At 43.0% G+C, this 20593-nt stretch overlaps 1 protein-coding gene across 3 annotated transcripts in view; it reads right to left on the bottom strand.

Moving 5' to 3' along the window:
* Nucleotides 1-20593, bottom strand: part of LOC123764026 (ubiquitin carboxyl-terminal hydrolase 20) — a 32295-nt gene that overhangs the window by 5104 nt on the left and 6598 nt on the right. For all 3 annotated transcript variants that reach the window (XM_045751479.2, XM_045751477.2, XM_045751478.2), the window contains exons 6-11: nucleotides 19259-19391; nucleotides 17577-17769; nucleotides 12460-12644; nucleotides 9625-9940; nucleotides 6052-6350; nucleotides 5655-5902 (exon numbers count right to left, since the gene is read on the bottom strand). In XM_045751479.2, the coding sequence (XP_045607435.2) occupies nucleotides 5655-5902; nucleotides 6052-6350; nucleotides 9625-9940; nucleotides 12460-12644; nucleotides 17577-17769; nucleotides 19259-19391 (1374 nt within the window). The remainder of the gene's footprint in view (nucleotides 1-5654; nucleotides 5903-6051; nucleotides 6351-9624; nucleotides 9941-12459; nucleotides 12645-17576; nucleotides 17770-19258; nucleotides 19392-20593) is intronic.

Raw genomic sequence — 20593 nt, 5'->3', positions numbered from 1 at the left:
GCTTTGCTCTACTACAGCCAAGTCTTAGTTTTCATGTTAGACTCCCAAGACCCTGGCCATGGTGGAAGCAAGATGGAATATTAGGTCACAGGCAAAACACGTGGCATTAACCCTTAAACTGTGCAACGAGCCTGCAGGCTCACGTCTGGTTTGTGCAACGCGCCTCCGGGTATTTGTATTTTTCACGTTCCATTCAAAACTCCCGCGGCTACATGGGGGTTCACATCAGCTTCCTCAGGGCTCTTGTAAACAGACGCCATTTTTAAAAAAAATTGTGGTCCACATTGCCGGGTGTGGGAGCCTTAGTAGTGAGTAAGCAACCAAGGTTGGCGCTCGCAGCATGAGCGCACAGCACTGCTGTTCAGCGTGACCACAGCATTGCCTAATAATGTCAAAGTATATATATAACTTGTATTATTTAGCCATGATAGTATTATAGAAGAGCCTGAGTGTGATGATGAATGGGTACAATGTTCATATATCAGTGATTCAATGCTGTTCACAATGTTCACAGCACTAGCAACAGCATTATTTCGTCCATCTAGGAATCTTCAAATGACTTCTTAGGTTCCTTTTCAAAATAAACGTGTGGTCAATTATTCATTTACAGGAATTAGTGACCAGGATTGTGGTTATAATTAGCATTGTGCGTAGTATTGTGGAAGGAGGAATTTTGGTGAGCGAGGGAGGAGAGAATTGAGGTAGCCTCATTGTGTGTGTGTGGCAGCCACTCTTGTTTTGCTCACCATACTAGCTTAGTGGTTCGCTATGGGCAACACATATGTACATGGGTATATACAGTGTGTGTATATAGTGTAATAACAGCAACAGGAGAATGTTGAGAGGAGCTATTTTGGTGAGGGAGGTGACGTCGTAATCGTAGCGTTGTCTGCTGTCTATTGTGTGATTTTTCATGCAGTGTATGGTGGCAACTGTACTGTTTGGACACAATACCGGCTTAGTTGCATAGTTCTGGTAAATAAAACATGTAGATAGGTATATATAACATGTGTAAATAGTGTAATAAGAACAATAACTATGGTGGGAGGAGCAATGTTGGCGAGTAAGATGTTGGAGTGAAGGAGACTGGCTGGGTGTGGCTGCTCTCATTTGCGGTGTTCTGAATGTGTTGATGGTGAATGTATATAGTGTGTGACAGTGTATAGTGTGTAAATAGATTGTATATATACATAAATTAGCATGATACATAGTAAATATGTGCAGCATATGTGTACACAAGTGTCATGCACGTAACACAGTGTCTTCGGACAGTACGGATGTTTTACTGCCATAATATAGTGTACGTCTTCATTATACATAGGATTAGCATGTAAAAACAAATAAAATGTATTTGGAACTGTGCGCAAAAAATGAAAATATATTCGTGGGAACTCATGCGCCCTGACCCAGGCACCCTACTGGCCCCAGGAGCATACGTCATGGACGAACAGGGGAATGATGACGTCACGCACCAACTTACGGACCCCATAGCAGCCAAAGTAAGTACAATTTTTATTTTTTTTTTACATGCCCATACTGAGGGAAGGGTTTTTGACACTAAAAAATCAAAAGAATTTTTTCCAGAGAATATATTTCCTGTGCACTGGGGGGGGGGGTGTCATATTTGGAGGCAACGCAGTTAAGGGGTTAAGCACAACAGTGAAGTATAATTGTAAACAAAACCATGGTCCTTAGCAAAACCTTTATTTCATTGATAGAAAACACCCCCTTTATAAAAAAAAAAATCTTCCTAAAATTAATGCCAAATGTTTTCTGAATTGCAAAATATTAGTGAAAGTAGTAAATTTTACTGAATGAATGTAAATTCTTGTGGTGAATGTTGTAATGCTGAGAGATAAGCTGAACCAGAACCAACCAACTAGATGTTAGTGGTTGCAATTTAATGAAATTCTGTGTCATAAAGATATACAGTAATCATAAAAATAACTAGCATTGAATGCAATGAAATGCCTTTTTCTGGCTGAACTTTGGGGGCTCCATGAAGCTAGCCGCACTGAGATAGCTCCGCACACAAGTCACATTAGCCCCATGAATTCTTAATAGAATACTGAAGACCAGAGTCAGTGCCTATTCACCCCCCCCTTTCCTCATGTATATGATCATCCTCACCAAGGAAACATTCAGAAAGTAAGTGAAGCAAAACATACAGCTGCAGGGTACACAGAGAAACTAAAAATGAAGTAACAGACAACTCGGCAAACAATGAACCATGTAGTCTGTTTAGACACACACATCATTACAGCTGGCCACTGCCAGGTGGCAGCATCACTGTCAGCTCTTAGCTCCCATGTCAACACTTAGTCCAGTGCCTAAGACGACCAACTGGCACACCTGGAAGGAAAGGGAGAAGGGCATCGCTAAGGCACAACCAGAAAGAGAGATTTCACTAAATTCAATACTGGGTTTTATGGAGGGTCCAAATGGTGTCTCCATGAAGATTCCAAAGCACAGAGAATAAGGAAACCAGGACTTACCAGGAGGCAGGAGTGCAGACTACTCTCTCAAAAAACCAGCGTTGAATGTAAAGAAACGCTATTTTCTGGGCGAGCCCCTGAGGCTCCCTGGAGCTTATCGGGCTAATGTATGTTATATTTGACCGGGACATTAGCTAAGGAGTTCAGACCTACCAGGGACCAGCACCAGAACCTGGCCCCTTCAGAGAGGTTTCAGGGAGCAATGGCCCTAGAAATCACCTGAGGACCACATAAAGAATATTGTGCAAGGAGCCTATGCTATGCTTTCTAACTTCAGAATTGCATTTAAATACATGGATGGCGATATACTAAAGAAATTGTTCATGACTTTTGTTAGGCCAAAGTTAGAATATGCAGCTGTTGTGTGGTGCCCATATCTTAAGAAGCACATCAACAAACTGGAAAAGGTGCAAAGACATGCTACTAAGTGGCTCCCAGAACTGAAGGGTAAGAGCTACGAGGAGAGGTTAGAAGCATTAAACATGCCAAAACTAGAAGACAGAAGAAAAAGAGGTGATATGATCACTACATACAAAATAGTAACAGGAATTGATAAAATCAACAGGGAAGATTTCCTGGGACCTGGCACTTCAAGAACAAGAGGTCATAGATTTAAACTAGCTAAACACAGATGCCGAAGAAATATAAGAAAATTCACCTTCACAAATAGAGTGGTAGACGGTTGGAACAAGTTAAGTGAGAAGGTGGTGGAGGCCAAGACTGTCAGTAGTTTCAAAGCGTTATATGACAAAGAGTGCTGGGAAGACGGGACACCACGAGCGTAGCTCTCATCCTGTAACTACACTTAGGTAATTACACCCACACACACACAGGGGCGACCAAGCAAAGGGAGACTTCCCCAACAGGCAGGGAACAAAAACAATAATAAAACCCTGCAAGAGGACAACGTACCCAGGCGGAACAGAGTCGGCCGCTATGAGAGATGACAACTAGCTGTGCAGTGCCCTGCATCCCTACCAGTGCAAACACCTCTTACCCTAAGGTAAACAAGGGTGCAAGAAACACCCCCAACACACAAAGGGCGGCCGAACGCCGAGCAGCAAATGACCACGCAGAGACAGAACCCAAGGAACTTGTGCAAGGCGACCCCAAGCCCCAAGGAAGGTACTTACGGGGCAACTAGGGAAGGGAGCCCTAGGCGCATGCAGCCGAAGTACTGAAGAGAATACTCCTGGCTCGCGCACCCTTAAGGAACAGCCCCCACACCACTAGGTACAGAGCTTGAGACCAAATCAGGAGCCAGAGCACACGACTTCAGCCTAGCGCATCAGCCTCAGAACTGGGGGTTTTGGGTAGCCGGTGTGAGGGGTCTGGGGCTCCCCCTTCCCCCTCTCGGGGACGGGGGAGCTGTGCAGACAGCGGCGCAGCGACATGGTGACGTCTTGCTCGTTTGCTCGTCTTTGTTTGAGGAGTTCTGTTCACTAGTTCGGCTCTCAGTTTCAGAAGAATCTGAAATCTGAAATTGAACCTCCAGAATAGTTTTTTTAGGGCGCTTACCTTTCTGGGTGCCTGATCCGGTCGATGGCAGACATAGAATGCTTCCAACCACAAGGCGGTTGCTATAGGCCATTGCTCCTCGTGCCTCTCTTAGGGGGAGCCAGGTTCTAGCTTGTGGTCCCCGGTAGGCCTAAGAACTCCACTCACATGACTGATGCCAAAGTCTAATATAGCAATATCAGCCTGGATAAGGGGATATATCCGGAGAGCAGTAGGGCTCCCCCTAGAAAACCCCAATCCAGGGCCGAGGTGTCTACGAATGTATAAAGTGATGGAGGAGGAAGGTGCCACAGAAAATCTAGAAAAACCTGAAGAGGAAACCAGCGAACCAAAGGCCAGAAAAGGGCTAACAGAGCTCGCACTTGGCAGTTTCAGCAAAGGTAAAAAGGGCAGTATTGAAAGAATTTACTATGAAGGTAAATTTCAGGCTCCCACACAATCGCTTGACCAATTGCCGAGCAATCCAGGGTCAGTCCAACATCAGATAGACAAACCTGAGATAGAACCAACTAGGGCTTCATCCTGTTCACTAGGAATCCAAACCCAGAAAGCTGGGAATGAACCAGATTCTCAACTTGCAGACACACAGATTGGATAAGAATCCAAACAAGCTAGTTGTCGAGTTAGGCTAAGACACGAACCCCCTGGAGATTTACCTGGGTTACAACCTGGCAACCTGGTAAAAATCTGAGGAGCCAGAATCAAGTTGAAAGGAAGAACCTTGAAGTTGTAAGCAAGACATACCACTAGAAACCCTAACCAGTTCCTGAACCTTAAATGAATCTGTTCAGGGACTGGTTAGGGTTATCTAACCCTAACCCTGGACTGAATTATGAAAGGGCTTTTGCCTAACCCTAGCAAACCACGAAAGGGCTTTTGCCAGGCCTTTCATGGTTCGCCACTCTGACAGCACTGTGGAGAGATGTCTGGCCCATTTTGTCAGATCTTGGACCTCAAGGACTGAGACCTTGAGGACTTGACAACTACAAGAACCTTATAGTTATCCATTTCATCCTATTACTTTCTGAATATTTCCATAGTGAGGATGATCATAAAAAATCCCCTCTGCTCCCTGTGCCTTTGTGAGAGGGGGGGAGAGGGGGAGGGGGCAGGTTGTGGCTCTGGTAGAATATTAAGGATGCCTGGGGCCGATGTGACTCGTGTGTGTAGTCCCCACAGCATGGTTACCTTCACATACCTATTCCACCCCTCAAGAAAGAAAAATATACAAAAGTTTTATTAAATCTTATAATTATTTTATGATTACAAAATTGGCAATACAAATGCATATACTCATCTGTATATGCTTCTGTATTGAACTGACTGAACTAGTACAGTAATAATACTTTAGTTTCTTAATGTTAGACTTTTGTGTACAAAAGCAACCCACCAAAGATACGACAAAAAAAATCTTAGCTATAGATTATCAGAAGTTGGGGGAAGGCGAGCTAGACCATATATTTATGTAAATAACAATAGTTAAGTATCAGTCTGTGTTATGGCAGAGATTTTATTGTATCACAGACAAGGTGTGGTTGCTTTTAGCTACAATGATGTAGTTGAAAACAAACTACTTTCATTACCTATTTACAAATTGTAGGTTAAAATTAAATCCGAGATAGTTAGATTAATATGGCATACCTGCATAAGTTCGACAGTTCTTTGGCGCCGTGATGTCATCTCCGTACTTGTCTTTTTGTAGAATAAAACATATGCTTCACATTTGGCAACAGTTTCCGGAGAGACTTCAGTAACATACTGATCATCAAACTCATACCAGCGGTGATTGCTCCAGTTTTGACAATATGAGGTGTAATGACCACCTCCTGCAGTGCCATGGTGACAGATAATAGCATACAGATCATATGTAACCACCTCAGATGCACAATCTGAAGGACAAAATTACAAGACTACAGAATAAGAAAAGAAAAGAATGAAAACTGGGCATAAAGCCTTTTACCTATCAAAAGATGATCATATTTCATAATAACACAATTAGAGAATAGTTTATCCTGCATTCATGACTTTATAAACTTACCTTTGTGAAGGAATTGTGTGAGATCTAAGCCATGAAGCGGAAATGACACATACTGGCTGATTTTTGAACTGAACATTGTTTCATGCCGGAACCTTTTCAGGTGGATTATAAGCACCTCTGGTAGTTTCAAAACTTTAGAATATTTGACCCCATTACGTAGTTTACCACACTTTTCACACGAATACATATTATCTCCTTTAAGTTCATCTGCACTGAAGAAGGCTGCAAGGCAATGATGGAGGGAGACTGCCGGTCCCCACAGCCATGATCGCAGCCATACCCAGATCCACCACATCCACCTATAGGAACGAGTTCAGATGAAAATAATATATTCTGAAAGGGGTAATATGGATTAAACTAAGATATCTTACACCGACTCCAAGTTTTTGTATCATCGGCAAATTTGCAAATATTGCTGCTCAAACCTGACTCTAAATCATTTATATATATTATGAATAACAGAGGTCCCAGGACAAACCCTCGAGGCACTCCACTTACAACATTATCCCACTCTTGACTTAACCCCATTTATACTAAATCTTTGTTTCCTTTGGTCCCATGCCCTAATCTTTGTTTCCTTTGGTCCTAATGCCCTAATCCCATGCCCTAATCTAACTTAATATAGCACCCCCAATACAATACCGTGAGCTTCTAACTTTTAATTAGTCTTTCATGTGGCACTGTGTCAAAAGCTTTGCTTAAGTCAAGGTACACAACATCACAAACCTTACCCTTATCAACTGCCTGAACTGTGCTGGAATAAAATGATAGCAAATTTGTTAAACATGAATGGCCATTAGTAAAACCATGTTGTGAATCATTTATTAATGGAGCCGGATCACAGAGCTCCGAGGGATCAAAAACCTCCTCAGTGTCTGCCACACAGCTGTAAACTCCCACACCATGTCATGAGCCCAATAGAAGGATGGAGCCCAATGCCTCAGGCTGGCCTGGGGAGCACTGGTTACAAAGCCCCAGCTGAGGGACAAGACGTCTGTGAACACATCAAGCGAGGGCAAGGGAAGACACGGCAAATAATTTTCTTCAAGAAGTGCCGGACCAACCGAGCTGTGGTGGATATGTGGGGCCTGTGGGCCGCTCCAAGCAACAGCCTGTTTGACCAAGTCAAATCTGGCCATGGGCCGGGCTTGGAGAGAAGAAGAACTTTCAGAACTCCAAGCAGGTATCAAGCAGGCACCGAACCCCAAAGAAGAAGCCGAAGACACAGCAACTGACGCACGGACATCGGGGTTGAATCCAGTGATTGTGAGAGCAGCGAAAGAGACTGCCCTGAAGGTACCAGAACAGTCTCTGAAGCCAAACCTTGCCCAGCAGTAAAACCAGCATGACAAAGTCCAGGCTCCCACACAGCTGGCCGAGCAAGCGCCTTGTGATCCGAGTTCCCCCCAAACAAAGCTGAAAGTGGGACTGCAGCTGAAGCAAAGCCACAGGAGAGAGAGAGGGAGAGAGAGAGAGAGATGGATGCCGTGCGAGAATCCCACACAACGCTCAGCCACCAAGACCGAACTCGAGAAAGAATCAACTGGGACTTCCGCCAAGTCACCAGGAATCCGAACCCAGCAAGCTGAGAAAGAACTAGAACCCTGGCCAGCAGACAAGCAGACTGGGAGGGAGCCCACACCAACCAGCCAACAAGGTAGGCTGTCAGCCAGGAAAGCACCGGAACCATGAAATGCCCCCTAGCAGTGTAAGAGGAACCGAACTCAAAGAAAACTGGATCCAACACAGGAGGCAAAACCAGGGCCCGCCAGAGGCACATGCCAAGGGGCTCCCAAACCCACCAAGGTTTGGGAGCCTTGGGTTTTTTTTCTTGGAGAAATTCCTCTCGGATTTCCCCCAAGGGAAATTTGAGAGAAAGAAAACCCCCGAAAAGATGAATCCAAGGAACCATAGGGCACCAGAAAACGAACCCCAGGGGAGCTCTATCTACCACATTTGCCAGCGAAAAGATGCACCATGGTAATGAAAAGTGTCAATAGGTGTCCAGAAAAAGAACATAATATGGAAGGGTAAGTCACAGGACCCTGAAAAAATGCCCCATGGCTAAATTGGCCACAATACAGAAAGAATACCGAGGACTGAAGGCTTAGAAGCTGGAAGAGTATACAGGCCAAGTGCACCGGGCCCAAAACCGGTGCCCAGACGAACAGAAAGAAAACTACCCCAGAACCACAGTTAGTAAGCACAAGACAGACAAAGCCATCACCCAAAAGTCTTGTCTCATGGTGATGAAACAAGATCATCACCGTGAGACACCCCAGCATGATATTTGAGGCTGGGTAGGTTTGGGCGGGCAGGCACTGGATGGATGGATTGGTGGGGTGGCTAGATGGCGGGCAGAGTGGGTTATGTGCATGAGCAGGCTGGCTGGATGGGCGGACAGGCTTTGTGGGTCGACTGACTACTGACTTTGGGTGGACTGGCTATGGACTTTGGGTGGACTGGCTATGGACTTTGGGTGGACTGGCTGGGTGCGCGAGCAGACTGGCCAGAGGCAGGGTGAGTGGGCGGGCAGGCAGGGTGGGATGGATGGATTGGTAGGTAGATGGTTATGGGCTGGTTTTTCAATTGGATGGATGAATTGGTGGTTGACTGGCAAGGTGGCAGGCAGGTGGGTGGACAACCACAGACTGGTTTATAACTCCCCCATTCCCACTACATCCTACCTCCCCATCCCCACACTGGACCCTCCCAGAAATATCCCCCACCCCTCCAGCCGCATGTAGACTGTGATCCCTCCAGATCCTTCCCACCAGCTGGTGGTCTTGGTAGCAGACCACCCTGCCTGACAGCATTATTTATTTATTTATTTATTTATTTATATACAAGAAGGTACACATTGGGTTTGTGAGAGTATATAACATTGGTGTTTTGTAAACAATATCTGACTCATACTGTTTACAAACTGTGACTGGTTATGACTGATTTATGACTGACTTGTGAACTGTGAATGTCTGCCTGACTGTAACTTGACCATGGCTGCCTCTGACTAGTTGGGACGGTGACTAGCTATGACTACGTGCTGCATAACAAAAGCAGTGAAATCTGTGAAGGAAAAATGTAGTTGCTGGCCTATCGAAGGCAAGCTTGTCACAATAAACATAATAGTAGCCTTCAATTTAATGCATACCAGACTCTGTAAACTCAATACCGTGTTCCGGATTTAACGGCCAATGACTCGGTAAATAAGGAGCCAGTTAACGATCTAAAAATCAGCGTTTAGTACTGGCGGAATGGTAAATAAGAGGTCCTTAAATTGAATGGATACTTACAAAATAGCATTTGAGAGCTTAAAGAACTAGTACAAGACTCAGGGTTGGCTGCTCATTTTGGTGGCATTCTAGATTTTTTATGTAGAGCTTAATTTTCTCAGCTGGAGAGGATTTAAGAGTGAGGGGTATCAGTATGGTTTGTAGCTATGGATAATGCAGAATCGGTTACAGGCTGAGAAGAACAATCATTGGCAATATAAAAAAAAAAAGCTTCCACATAAGAAATCATCCTTGTCTAAAATTTGATAAAAGTACTACATTAGAATCATAGAAAACTAACCCATCTGTTGCTGTATCACACGAGGCCTTGGCAAGGTGGAGGCTGCTGGTGTTGGTTACTCCCACCTGCTGTAGTTGGGTAACAGACGAGTGCTGCAGGATGCTTAGTTGGTCGCTGCTAGGGATAGGCAAACTTAAGTCCTGGAATGTTTCTTTTCTTGAGGATATCGTATTACAGGTTAAGCACTGCACTGAACTGACAATGGTTCCATCAAAGATATCCGAGATGACGCTGCGGTACGAAGGCGGCTTTCTTCTTCGGTTGGGATTGTTAGTAGTGTTTGTGGAGGCTTTGCCTGGGGGAGGGGATGTTGTAGCTGCCAAAAGAAATTAATAGGTGAATTTAATATTCTCTACACTAAAGTGTTTCAATTATTTTGTACATTCCCAATGAAAAATGAATTATGTGATGTAAACAAACCTTACTTCAATTATTGGTTTTATTTAGTTTTAACTTTTGTTTTCAATAACATTTTCACATATCTTACAGATCTGAAACAAGGAAAAAGAAGAGGATACATATACCTCACATGAAATAATATTACACTACTAATACGAGAAGTAACAATTTAGTACACCTTACTAAAGAAAGGTTCCAAGAAGTGATGAAAATGCTCCTTACTGAGCAGTGTGTTTTTCCATCCCTGACACAGCAGGGATTTTTTCAAGCTACACTTTCTTTAATGATTGGCATTACATTTTTATTCATTTCATTTTAGTAATTGTCAGCGAATATTGTAGATTAAATAAAATTCTTTTAAGAATTGTTTATGAGAGTGTGAGTGTATAGTGCTGTTGTGTCCAGTGCATGTGCTTACAATAGTTGGGTGTAATTGATATTGTATGTGTAGCCTTTTCCCCTCCCCTTGTGTCTCTGTCCAAGCACCTAATGACAAGATCAGGCTTCATAGGAGGCCTGAACTTGTAGCAGACAGAGGTATCTGTGTCAAAGGTGCTGTGAGGTGCCATCTTCATTGTTGTGTGAGGGTTTACCTCCATTTCTCTCTCCTCACCTCGAAGATCTGTATAATCATATCAGCGAGTAATAATATTTATCTATTTTGTATGTTTCCTCTGATGTGTTGATAAATATATATAATGCACGCATTTACAGTAAATGGTTTCCCTCAATTCAACATCAATGTGTAGTCCATTTGAATTCTGTCTTGTATTCTAATAATTGCCATTTTTAAAGTGTTTCTTAACTATAAACTACTGTACATATATATAGCTGTCATTGCCCCTCCCTTACATTGATGAGTAAGTGGAGGAAGGAAGACATTGGGAGAAGTCTCAATTCAGCTTAGACTAATCTTTAAAAGGTTCATTCAACTACAGTCAAGACTCCAGGTAATACTGGGATTCAAAGATACTGCCAAGCATTACTCTGCTATCCCTGCTCATTGGTTACCTGCTCACTAACCCAATCCCAAAATTGATGCTATCACTCATTCTCAACAGTGGAATCACCTCACTTTCATTCACTCTCCAACCCAGAGAGGTGCAGGGCAAGTTGAGGAACAAGAGGAAGGATGCATCTGAGTGGCTTGCTCAGGAGGGGGCTTTTCATTTAACCCCTGCATTGCGCACATGGTTTTGGCAAAAACTTCTTAGTGCAATTGTCAAGGATATATTTTTGTTGTTTTTATAAATATTCAGGTAAAGTTAATGTCAAAATGTTTCCAAACTCAATTATTTCCATTCCAAAACACAAAGAGTAATTAAAACATTAAAAACATTAAAATATAGCCTAATTAAAAAAAAACTGCACAACTCTCATAGTGCCTAAAGGTGCTATGCACAGGGTAGTGGTTAAACTCAAAGCTTTATATCCAAGTTTAAACTACTCAGCTGCTCTTAGGTTACTCCTTAAGCAACCATTCCCAAGGCTAACACGTACTACGGATGAAACATAAGAAAAAGTATGCAACAAAGAAACACCAGTACCTCAAAAGGCCTCAAACAGTGGCAACACTGAAGAAATTTAAAATATAAAACACCAGAAGCCCAGAAAAACCACACAAACTACCAACCTGGTGGCAACAAAACCCCACTTGAGAAAACAAATTGGGAAGGCGGAAAACACTCCTGCGCACACAGCCGAGAATAAAAAGCACACGCCGAAGTCCCTCCCATACAGACCAACAGCTAAATTGTAAATGAAGGAAAGTCTACTAAAACACATTTAGAAGCACAAGAGCAGAACACAGTGTACAACTGCACCAGCCTCTAAAGTGAAAGATGACCTGGTCTATCCAGAGCCTGACTGAAAGGTAGGCTAACGTAGGCTCCTCCCCATTACCTCACGTGACATTAGTATTTTCATCATATTTTTTCTTAGGATTGTGGATGAAATTGACTTCAACAACCTCTTCCTTCAATGTATTCACGTACCAACCACCTATACAAGTGCTCGCCAAGTAGTGTGTTGGGGGTAGCAGCCAGGTAACCAGCTAGCAATTTTAGCAGAGAAATATTTGGTGGTCTTTTTTTAAGTATTACTACAGTACATTTGCTTGGAAAAGATATTTTGAGAGCAGATGAATTACTTTTCTAAAGGTTAGTCCAAGCTGGATTGTAAATTCTCCATTGTCTCCCTTTGGATGTTTAATGTGTCAGGAAAGGAAAAACCACAAGTGTCATGTGTGGATACAGGCTGTGTACTGGGAAGTGGGTTTAGGAAAATGACCAAATGGTTTAAACTCAAATTTTTTTAATCTGTTACATTAACAGTTTTGAATAATATTAAACAAAATAAAAAGTCTACATGTATATACTATACACAACATTTAATGACCAAGATGCTACATTACTATTAGACAGCAATTAAACAGACCTCTAAATGATGATGTGATAGATGATATAGATGGCTTACTGGAGCCAAGACCACTTGTTAGGGAGGAGTGAACTTGAGGAGAAGCGGAGGAAGATATGCCACCAGCCGAGTCCGAGTCAAGAAGAGTGGTATCTGACACAGCATCGGAGAATTCACTTGTCTCGTGATCAGGCAAAAGAAGACTCCTGTAATAGGAAGGGTAAGAACACTAATGCTTATATCCTATTAAGTACTTACAGTACTGTATACAGTACAACCTCGATTCAACGTACCCCGATTCAATGAATCTCCGGCTAGTTCACACATCTAGTTTCATCCTGGAAACATTCTTGTATCAACATGTTAACAAGCTACGAGAATGAGGGAAGGGGACGTTCCCTCCATGCTAGATTTGATATTTACCAGGAAGGAGGAAGAAATGTTTGACATTCAGTACCTTCCTCCCTTGGGTAAAAGTGAGCATGACTTTTTGGGAATAAATTATGCAATGCGTTATAATCTGGAAGAAAATATGATAGTTGATGAAATTGAAAAACCTGACTTTAGGAGAAGACATTATGGCAACCTTAGAAAATTTTTTAGTGAGTATAAATGGACAGACTTGTTGCTAGGCAAGGAAGTGAATGAGATGTATGTCAAGCTTTGTGAAATATATGATAAAGGCACAAAAAAATTTATACCAAAACAGAGATGCAGAACTAGTTAACAGGACTGGTTCAACAGAAATTGCGAGAGGGCCAGAGACCAAAAGACACAAAAATGGAATCAATACAGGAAGAGGCCAAACCCCCAAACATACCAGCGATACAAAGATGCGAGAAACAACTACACGGCAGTGAGGAGAGAGGCAGAAAGAAATTTTGAAAAAGGGATTGCAGACAAATGTAAAACAGAACCAGGTCTATTCTATAAATTCATAAACAACAAATTGCAGGTAAAGGATAATATTCAGAGGTTGAAAATGGGAAATAGATTCACGGAAAATGAAAAGGAAAATGTGTGAAACATTAAACGAAAAGTTCCAAAGTGTGTTTGTACAAAATGAAATCTTCAGGGAACCAGATACAATAAGAATTCCAGAGAACAACAGAGCACATAGAGGTATCTAGAGACAAAGTGGAAAAAATGCTCAAGGAGCTAAATAAGAACAAAGCAGTTAGTCCAGATGGAGTTTCACCATGGGTTCTGAGAGAATGTGCACCTGAGTTCAGCATTCCTTTTCAACTGATTTTTCAGGCATCCCTGTTTACAGGAGTTGTAGCTGATGTATGGAAAAAGGCTAACATAGTTCCAATCTACAAAAGTGGAAGCAGGGAAGACCCCCTTAATTATAGACCTGTATCATTGATAAGTGTAATAGTCAAAATATTGGAAAAAATAATTAAAACTAAATGGGTAGAAAACCTGGAGAGAAATGATATAATATCAGACAGACAATATGGTTTTTGATCTGGAAGATCCTGTGTATCAAATTTACTCAGTTTCTATGATCGAGCCACAGAGATATTACAGGAAAGAGATGGTTGGGTTGACTGCATCTATCTGGACCTAAAAAAGGCTTTCGACAGAGTTCCACGTAAGAGGTTGTTCTGGAAACTGGAAAATATTGGAGGGATGACAGGTAAGCTTCTAACATGGATGAAAAATTTTCTGACTGATAGAAAAATGAGAGCAGCGATCAGAGGCAATGTATCAGACTGGAGAAATGTCACAAGTGGAGTACCACAGGGTTCAGTTCTTGCACCAGTGATGTTTATTGTCTACATAAATGATCTACCAGTTGGTATACAGAATTACTGTATATGAACATGTTTGCTGATGATGCTAAGATAATAGGAAGGATAAGAAACTTAGATGATTGTCATGCCCTTCAAGATGACCTGGACAAAATAAGTATCTGGAGCACTACTTGGCAAATGGAATTTAATGTTGATAAATGCCATGTTGTGGAATAGGAGAACATAGACCCCACACAACCTATATATTATGTGAGAAATCTTTAAAGAATTCTGATAAAGAAAGAGATCTAGGGGTGGTTCTAGATAGAAAACTATCACCTGAGGACCACATAAAGAATATTGTGCGAGGAGCCTATGCTACGCTTTCTAACTTCAGAATTGCTTTTAAATACATGGATGGCGATATACTAAAGAAATTGTTCACAACTTTTGTTAGGCCAAAGCTAGAATATGCAGCGGTTGTGTGGTGCCCATATCACATCAACAAAGCACATCAACGAAGCACATCAACAAACTGGAAAAGGTGCAAAGACATGCTACTAAGTGGCTCCCAGAACTGAAGTGCAAGAGCTATGTGGAGAGATTAGAGGCATTAATATGCCAAAACTAGAAGACAGAAGAAAAAGAGGTGATATGATCACTACATACAAAATAGTAACAGGAATTGATAAAATCGATAGGGAAGATGTCTCTTTAAGAACAAGAGGTCATAGATATAAACTAGCTAAACACAGATGCCGAAGAAATATAAGAAAATTCACATTCACAAACAGAGTGTTAGACGGAACAAGTTAGGTGAGAAGGTGGTGGAGGCCAAGACCGTCAGATGACAGAGTGCTGGGAAGACGGGACACCGCAAGTGTAGCTCTCATCCTGCAACTACACTTAGGTAATTACACTTTTCAGGCTGGATTTACTCACCCAGTTCGACAAACAATGGTTCGCCAAAGCGGGGGATGTTCAGATTTGCTTACGATGTCGAGACAGAGTTCGCAGACTGGTGGAAAACTTTCCAATTCTATCACAGGTTACAGTTAATAATTCTTTCATATGACAAGTTGGATCACACAAATGGACCACACAACAAATGATTCATATTAACCAAACACCAGCCAGAGTGGTCCACACAAGTGAACGACTGAGTTTCAATGATTTTCGTTCACTGATTTGTGGCACACGTATCTTTGTAAATTAATTTAAAGATTGAAACGTGAATAGCTAGCTAATGTGTTTAATTCTTCTTATATACATTTTCTGTGATGAAACAAGATGAATGAGGATGGACAGATAAGGGAATACTGTACAGCAAACCTCCCTTTACAGTGAGGTTTCACTCACTTTCGTCTGTGTCTTCATACTTCAGTGACCCATGACTTTGAACGTTTCAGATTAATAAATTATTTCTAAAACTAGTGTTTTAATAACTCTTTATAATCCTAATTAAACTAAACTAAATAAGACCAAATATATACTGTAATATGACAGATATCTGCCATTTGAGAAATTATTCATGTTATTGGCGGCACAACTCCAGCGCGAGTGGACGGGTCTAATCCATGTCCACACAACACCATGCTTGTTTTGTTCGATTTCATCGCCACAGTTCAGTGACCTACGGCTTCAAAATAATAAAATTAATAAATCAGTTCTAAAATAAGTATTTTTTATAGCTTTTATTATCGTAATAATGTTACTAAACTAAATATATACCCCAAAAATATACAATTTGATGTAAATCTAATATTTGGGAGAAATTTATGTTACTGGATCTGGCTTAAACACCAGCCTACGGTAGGGTGTACAGACCTCATCTGCGTTCATACAGTAGGCACCCAGTGTCCTTAGTTTTGTCTGTGATCGACTTATTTATCCGCCGGTGGAAGAATAATTGTGGAATTTACCATTTTTTTACTACAGCTGTATTGTTATACAACAAAATATATCAGGGCCTTACTAATAGTGCCTTATTAATGTAAAAAATGAAGCAATATTTTGCAAAAACTAGTAGGAGAAAATCAACTAGCACGAGCACAGCCGTACCCAGCAGGAGCACAGCCGTACCCAGCACGAGCACAGCTGTACCCAGCACGAGCACAGCCGTACCCAGCACGAGCACAGCCGTACCCAGCACGAGCACAGCCGTACCCAGCACGAGCACAGCCGTACCCAGCAGGAGCACAGCCGTACCCAGCACGAGCACAGCTGTACCCAGCACGAGCACAGCCGTACCCAGCACGAGCACAGCCGTACCCAGCACGAGCACAGCCGTACCCAGCACGAGCACAGCCGTACCCAGCACGAGCACAGCCGTACCCAGCACGAGCACAGCCGTACCCAGCACGAGCACAGCCGTACCCAGCACGAGCACAGCCGTACCCAGCACGAGCACAGCCGTACCCAGCACGAGCACAGCCGTACCCAGCACGAGCACAGCTGTACCCAGCACGAGCACAGCCGTACCCAGCACGAGCACAGCCGTACCCAGCACGAGCACAGCCGTACCCAGCACGAGCACAGCCGTACCCAGCACGAGCACAGCCGTACCCAGCACGAGCACAGCCGTACCCAGCACGAGCACAGCCGTACCCAGCACGAGCACAGCCGTACCCAGCACGAGCACAGCCGTACCCAGCACGAGCACAGCCGTACCCAGCACGAGCACAGCCGTACCCAGCACGAGCACAGCCGTACCCAGCACGAGCACAGCCGTACCCAGCACGAGCACAGCCGTACCCAGCACGAGCACAGCCGTACCCAGCACGAGCACAGCCGTACCCAGCACGAGCACAGCCGTACCCAGCACGAGCACAGCCGTACCCAGTACGAGCACAGCCGTACCCAGGACGAGCACAGCCGTACCCAGGACGAGCACAGCCGTACCCAGCACTGGTACAACAGCAGCCAGCACCAGCTCAGAAGCAACTGAAGTAAACACAGCAGCAACGAGCACTAGCAAAGCTGATGCAAACATCTAAGAACATCGTGTGTGGAGTGTACAGTTAGAATAAGTGTTAAATTTAAGTACATAGTGTTAGTGCTCAAATTAAGGTTGCAGTACAGAAATTTTAGTGTAAAATAGTTTTCATAAGCAGTATTGTAGTACTCAACATACAGCAGAACTACTTAATCAACACAGTGCTAACGGCATAATACAGTACGTATTTATTGTGCAGCATTCACAACTCTATGAAACTTCAAGATGGACATAACTCCAACAATTAGGTAAATAATAAATGTAATACAGTATTTTTTTTTAGTAGAGTAGTAATATATAGGTACAGTATGTAATATGATAATGCATTTTTATTGTGTGCAAGAATAAAGACTGACCCCCCCCCCCACCCCCTGAAAAGTGTGATAAGCAAAAATTACTCTTACCGATTGCTATTCCTTAGAGTGATTCCACTTTCCATGTCCACCCCCACATGCTGCCGCTTCTTTCTCTTGCTGGGGTGGTGATCCGATGACTCCGAGGACTGCTCTGATACCCCTGAATCGCATGTCTCATACTCTGCTTCGGACTGTGATTCCTCCCGCTCTGAGAGGCTCCCTGTTGACAGGTCTTCTTCATCTGCAATCAGATTCTTAACTTTATTAATAAATCAATACTGCATGAAGTTGAAAGAAAAAATACTGTACAGTACAAAAGATTTCAAGTGCAGCATGTAGGGATTTTGCTGTCCCTTCCACTTCTACACAGGATACAAGTTTACATCGTTTCTCTGGATTAACACTGCCAACTCTCTCAAATATATTAGTACCAACGGCATTATGCTATGTTATTTTCAGCTATTCATCCAAGTCAAATCAATGCACTAATTGTATGGTAAATAATCATTAGGTATTGTAATAATTATTCACAAACTTCTGTAATCTATTTTGTTTATCATGTGCAGAGCCACTAATAAATTGTACATTACATTTAATATTACCTGAAGTTGGCCAACTATGGAATATTAGCAAACCTGTACATTTGTCCAGACTCTGCGGATACCTAATACTGTTGTTGGTGGTGTCTGGCTGGAAGTGTGTTTTATGCTCGGGTAGACTCCTACTTTTCAAACAATATATTGCACACAGAGCCTTAACCACTATGCTGCGCAGCCTTACGCAGTAATATGACATTCCTGCTGTGCGCTGAAAATAAATTCTTTGCAAAATTTTTTTTTCTCTTATATTGTTAAAATGCAGTCTCTGATCACAGGAAACTAAAAAAATACCAGTGTTGAATATAATGAAACGCCATTTTCTGGATGAGACCCAGAGGCTTCCCGGAGCTAACCGGGCTGATATGAATTTACTTGATCCTGGCATCAGTCAATGCACATGTTATTATAGGCCAACCAGGGACCACGAGTCAGATCCTGGCACCCTCAGAGGCACGTGGAGCAATGGCCTATAGAAACCCGTGTGGTTGGAAGCATTCTATGTCTGCCAGCGACCAGGTCTGGCACCCAGAAAGGTACGCACCACAAAACAAACCCCTATTCTGGTTAAAATATTGTTACTGAAAGCCGAACCAGTGGACAGAACTCCCCAAATGAAAACGAGCAAGCTAGCACGATGTCACCATGTCAGCGCACCACTGTCTGCGCAACCCCACCCCCTCCTCATGAGGGAGAAAGGGGAAGCCCCAGATCCCTGTCCCGGCTATCCACCCTGCAGTTCTGAGGCTGGATGTCAAAACACGCAAAAAAACAGCGTTGAATGTAATGAAACGCCTTTTTCTGGGCGAGTCCCGGAGGCTCCCCGGAGCTATCCATGGCTGATATGGATACTCTAACTATTTTGCATCAGACAATGTGGGTGGAGTTCTAGTCTACCGGGGACCACGAGCCAGAACCTGGCCCCCTCACAGAGGCAAGGTTGTAGAAGAAGTAGTTTTGGCTCTCTGAATACCAGATTCTTATGAATATACCGTATTAATAAGCTTTCACTATCCTAAACTGGATTGTAATACACTTTTTATATAAAGTATAGTACCAACTATAGTCAGCTGAGCAATTTTTCCTTTTCAAAGAGCTTGTGTGGCTATTTTGTGGCAAACAATGCAAACTTACCTTCAATTTCCCTCTCTTCATCCTCATGTGACATTACCCGAGGCTCTCGCAGTTCCTCATGAAGCTGATCCATGAAGTATCGAAGAAACTCCTGAGAATCCTGCTGTGTGTACCCACGAAACATTGGGTATAACTGCAACAAAAGCAAATCTGATTGTTATGATAAAAAACCAATAACACTGTTGTATTCTATCTTCTAATTTTCTATATTTTTGTTTGTTAGCAATGTCTAGCAAAGCAAGACTTAGCAGCGAGTGGATCTATGAGTATGGCAGACAATAATACAGATAGGATGCTGAATGGAAATTTGATACACAGTACAAATGTACTGTAATTTAATAGTTAACTTCTCTATACAAACTACTGTATCCTCAATTAATAATATACAGTACTTCATTATCTAAAAATATATTAAAAAATAAAAAAGAATACTAATTTGGCAAGCAACTTCAACCACTGCATGCACAACGCGCCTTGAGGCTTTTGATGGGTGGTGCACAATACGCTTCAGGGCTCTCATAGGTATAGTGTACAATTCAAAAGTGGCTCGTGGTGACAAGTATGAAATGGATGCCCGAGGCCTCCAGTGATCATCCATCATTTTGAAAAAAATCCCAGCATGCCCCAGGGCCTTGGGGACCCTCACTTTCAAGGAAGTAACCATGTCTGACATATCGTCTTTGAGCTCCCAGTCCACGGTCAGCCACGGTCTAGCAAAACGACTCTCAGAGGACGAAATATGGGACATATTGTATGATGATGGAGCAATGGATGATGACAGACTACAGTCCTGAAAAAGACCTAACACAGGGGCCGGACTCGAGTAATGGGGATACGGAGGTGGACGATGTTGCGGGTGCGTACAGTACACGCGCGTCACCCGGGCTGCCTTGCCACCCTGGTCAACGCCACTAGTCACACCAATCACCATGTGTGTCCCCTGATGTGAGTTTATTTAGTGATACTACTGTGATGAATCATTCTCGGGCTTCAGTGACAGTGACAAGCAGCGGTGGTGTTACTAGGCAGGGTTTTACTGCCCCAGCAAAATGCAGAGGTAAGCAGCAGCGAGTCACACGGCCTGAGGACAAAGACGACAGTGATCTCTCGACATCAGGTTTTCGTGGTAGGCCTATACTATGCAAAACACACTCATCTTCTGGCATACCCATACACAGCTGTAGCACGAGACGACGGAGCCATGTTTTCGGGGCCCATGCTGGTGGTGGCTGTGGTGTTGGTGCCAAAACCAAAACCACTGGTGTACTTGTGTGGGAGGATTGTGAGACTTTTGTCCCAAAAATGTCAACATTTGATGGTACTGATGTTGGTGTG

Source organism: Procambarus clarkii, chromosome 23, assembly GCF_040958095.1.
Source record: "Procambarus clarkii isolate CNS0578487 chromosome 23, FALCON_Pclarkii_2.0, whole genome shotgun sequence".
NCBI classification, from domain to species: domain Eukaryota; kingdom Metazoa; phylum Arthropoda; class Malacostraca; order Decapoda; family Cambaridae; genus Procambarus; species Procambarus clarkii.
Note: the sequence above shows the minus strand (reverse complement) of the source record. Positions and strands in the feature narration are given on the sequence as shown.